General features: G+C 37.5%; 1 protein-coding gene across 1 annotated transcript; it reads right to left on the bottom strand.

The window, feature by feature from the left end:
- Positions 1 to 2,388: 2,388 nt before the first annotated feature.
- Positions 2,389 to 3,720, bottom strand: LOC107550101 (proteasome assembly chaperone 2). The gene is made up of 4 exons (XM_016231329.1): positions 3,596 to 3,720; positions 3,056 to 3,229; positions 2,845 to 2,965; positions 2,389 to 2,644 (listed from the first exon to the last, which is right to left on the bottom strand). The coding sequence occupies exons 1-4, from the start codon at positions 3,685 to 3,687 to the stop codon at positions 2,564 to 2,566; spliced, it is 468 nt and encodes a 155-aa protein (XP_016086815.1). The 5' UTR covers positions 3,688 to 3,720; the 3' UTR covers positions 2,389 to 2,563.
- Positions 3,721 to 4,237: the final 517 nt, after the last annotated feature.

The raw sequence follows: 4,237 nt of genomic DNA, 5'->3' as shown, positions 1-4,237 counted from the left end.
GCTGTTCACACATTGTATTTTTAGACGACTTTTTTTCAGAGGCAAAATGATATGCTCTATTTTTTATAAGAAATTACTTGAAATTTCCTATCATATCTACAGGGCTGTATGCTCAAATCCAGTTTGTGAGGTTGTTAAATGACGTCTTAAGCTGAAGAGTGCTCACATTGTGTACATAGTGTACCTTATGAGATGTGTTAAAAAAAAAAAAAAAAACCTTGTACAAAATGATGAACAGACATTGCATTTGGTTACGACACAGAACAAACCAGCAGTGTCTTGTGTTGAAGAGTCTTACTTTACTTTATCCAAGAGTAGGATCCATGAATAAAACTGCTATCATTTAGTTTCTGTAACAATGTGTTGTTTCATTCACCTTTTTCAAACAGTCACACACCAGGCTAAGATGATGGCCATTTAAATCTTCCTGCAGACTTAACTAGCTGTACTGTACCATATTCCATAGTTTCTCTTGTTGTTTGCTGATTTTTAGTGTTTTTGAAAGAAGTTGCTTAGAAAGTACATTAAAGGTGCCATAGAATGCATTGAATACAATACAATATTTCAAATTGTTCTCTGATATCTACAGTGGTGTGAAAAAGTGTTGGACCCCTTCCTGATTTCTTATTTTTTTGCATGTTTGTCACACTTAAGATTCAGATCATCAAACAAATTTAAATATTACACAAAGATAATGCAAGTAAATACAAAATGGCGTTTTTAAATGATTTCTTTTATTAAGGGAAAAAAGCTGTCCAAACCTGCCTGGCCCTACGTGAAAAATTAATTTTTGATGATCTGAAACTTTTAAGTGTGACAAATATGCAATAAAATAAAAAAAACAGGAAGGGGGCCAACACTTTTTCACACCACTGTACATAGACCGTATGTGGCTTAGGCAAGGGCAAAAAAAAATCTCCCGAAAATGCACCTATAGAAGGTATGTGGCTTAGGTAAGGGTAAAAAATCTCCAGAAACGGTTTTACATGTCCATTTACAACCCTAGGATTTGTCACTAGAATGAAATGGTCTGTTTTTACCATATTTGGAAGGGTCATGAATAATAATTTTGAGCTCAGCTCTGATTGGCTGTTTCACAGCGGCTCATTTCAGTAGCTCACACAGCAGGAAGGAAACACAGGGAAAATATATTTCAATACTTTCTCTCGCCGTTATATCATTGGATAATTATACTGTATATAAAATACGGACATGAAATGGTTTTCCATGTCCATTTACAACCCTAGGATTTGTCTCTAGAATGAAATGTTCTGTCATTACCATATTTGGAAGGGTCATGAATAATAATTTTGAGCTCAGCTCTGATTGGCTGTTTCACAGCGGCTCATTTCAGTAGCTCACACAGCAGGAAGGAAACACAGGGAAAATATATTTCAATACTTTCTCTCGCCGTTATATCATTGGATAATTATACTGTATATAAAATACGGACATCAGGGAGCTGCTATTAATATGCGGGGCATTGAAACTGCTTTCGAATGCACAATCGCGTTTTACTTTCACTTTCAAGTTTTGTGATCGCACGTGATCTGTGTAAACCTTACACGAGGGGGAAACAATGGTGTTTGAGGCTCACGGTATGTCATTTCCATGTACAGAACTATTATTACTCACCTATGCCAAGGTAAATAGTTTTCCATTCTATGGCACCTTCAAACGTCATATTTTACATAATTTAAAAAGTAATTTATTGCTGTGATCAAAGCTGAATTTCCAGCATCATTACTCCAGTCTTCAGTCACATGATCCTTCAGAAATTATTCTAATATGCTGATTTGCTGCTCAAGAAATATTTCTGATTATCAATGTTGAAAAGAGTTTATGCTGCTTAATATTTTTTTGTGGAAACCAAGATACATTTTTTAAGGATTTTTTGATGAATGGAAAGTTCAAACAGCATTTATTTAAAATAGAAAAAGTGAGAGAAATAAGTCGTTACTGTCATTTTTGATCAATTTAATGCATCCTTATTGAATAGGGGTATCAATTACTTAAAAAAAAAATCGTACTAACAACAAAAGGTGGGTGTTTTTGTTTGATTCAGCGCTTTATTTCATTTGCGTCATGATGGGACATGACTTGACACTGCTAACATGGCCATTTTTGGTGCACCAACAAAGAAAACAATGGCCAAACTATGGAGGAGGGGCTTTAAAATGTTTTCACTTTCTTCCCACAAGAATGTCACGCACACAACACTGCCGAGCAGGTTCAGAGCTGCGTCACATTACAAGAAGAGCTACTCTGCTGGGAAACTCAGGTGGCAGAGAGCCAGAGACATCCACCGGTGGGTGGAGAGAGAGGAAAACTAAACAGCATAACTAGCGTTCTAAAGAAAAAAAACGACACGGGACACATGATTTGGCAAAAAAATAATGCTACAGCTTATTTCTGTACTATTTCACTTACTTAAAAGCAAAATGTGTATTCAGCGCTTTGTGCAGTTTGACCGCTCAACCATCAGTGATTTCTGGGGTTCATGTTTAAAACAGTCACACCTGCAAGAGTTGCATCAGGCATATCCACATGCAAGCGTGATGCTTCAGAAGAGAAGAGGAGGGATACCGCTGCCGAACAGCAGCCTCCAAGAGGGAGGAACCCGCCACTGCACTGAACCCTGCGTCTGAGAGAAAACCGCACCATTAACAAACAACAGCTTTCAGTCTAGACAGAAGAAACCTTCACTTCTGAAATTATAAACAGATTCAGGTTTTAAAAGCTCAATTCTATCCAATGGTGCTTCAGGATAGCAACAAGACTTTGTTTCATAACAGCTAAAATGTTAATTCATGATTCAGATTCACCGCATGTTCTCACACTTACAGGTTTTTCCAGCAGATGGAGCCAGTCATTGAGATGGTTAACGAGAGCAAACGCGTCAGGGATGTTGTCTCCTTCTGAGCAGAAGATCAGCACTACTGCCATAGAGATGTCCTCTGTGCAGCTGGACCAGACCACAAAAAAAAAAACTCACATTGGCCGGATTCACAATTATAGATTTGACACAATGGTTGAATTTTATGCCGGTTTTTACCAGTCTGTGTAGAGGGCTTTGGTCACTCCTCCTCCGGGAATGTAGAGCCGCTGCTCTGAGTCAGAGATCCCGGGAAACGCACTGATCCTCTCCATCTCCCTCCAGCCCAGCTCCTCCACCCTCTGAGCCTCCTCCTTCTGCAGAGACGGGGTCAGCAGGTACCGCAGAGGAGTGCTGCACACACAAAAAAAGCAGAAATCGGCAACATTAACATTTGTAGTAACACACAAAAATATTTAAATCATTGGGTGTTATGGTGATTTTTAGTGGATATATGATTATGAAGTTCTCCATCAATTATCAACATCATCCACTAAGGTTTGAAAGTGGCACAATACTTTTTGATTTTATTTTCATTGTACATTGTTTTATGGTTTAAAAAAAATGTTACATTAAATGTATTAGCTGAAAAGTGTGCTACCCAATAACATTTATACAATTGTAATGTGGCTTAAGTGTCCAAACACTTTTGTGTAGCACGAATACATGGCATTTAATTACTTTTCTATTCTATCATCTCTGTCCTCAGTGTTTGATTACCCATGAAGCTGTTGGTCGTCTCTGTGATACGCGTGACTGCTGGACAGCAGCACACTCCTGAGGAACCCACTGCTCTTGATCCAAGAAACCATCAGCTTTCGGAATGATCTGACCTTTGTCTAAGAAGAGCAGTAAACGGCAAAGAGTCATGTGCAACTGAAATAAAGAAACTCTATTAGTGGCCAACCAATATATATATATATATATATATACAGTGAGTACGGAAAGTATTCAGACTCCCTTAAAATTTTCACTCTTCGTTATATTGCAGCCATTTGCTAAAATCATGTAAGTTAATTTTTTTTCCTCATTAAAGTACACACAGCACCCCATATTGACAGAAAAACACAGAATTGACATTTTTGCAGATTTATTAAAAAAGAAAAACTGAAATATCACATGGTCCTAAGTATTCAGACCCTTCTGTGTTTTTCTGTCAATGTGGGGTGCTGTGTGTACATTAATGAGGAAAAAAAATTAACTTAAATGATTTTAGCAAATGGCTGCAATATAACAGAGCGAAAAATGTAAGGGGGTCTGAATACTTTCCGTACCCACTGTATATATATATATATATATTAAAAATAATTATCAGCACAGACCGATAAGCATCAGAAGCAGCTTTTATTGTGACAGCACCAG

The sequence above is a fragment of the Sinocyclocheilus grahami genome, unplaced genomic scaffold, assembly GCF_001515645.1.
Source record: "Sinocyclocheilus grahami isolate Dianchi unplaced genomic scaffold, SAMN03320097.WGS_v1.1 scaffold387.1, whole genome shotgun sequence".
NCBI lineage: Eukaryota > Metazoa > Chordata > Actinopteri > Cypriniformes > Cyprinidae > Sinocyclocheilus > Sinocyclocheilus grahami.
This window is presented reverse-complemented; position numbering and strand designations above follow the sequence as displayed.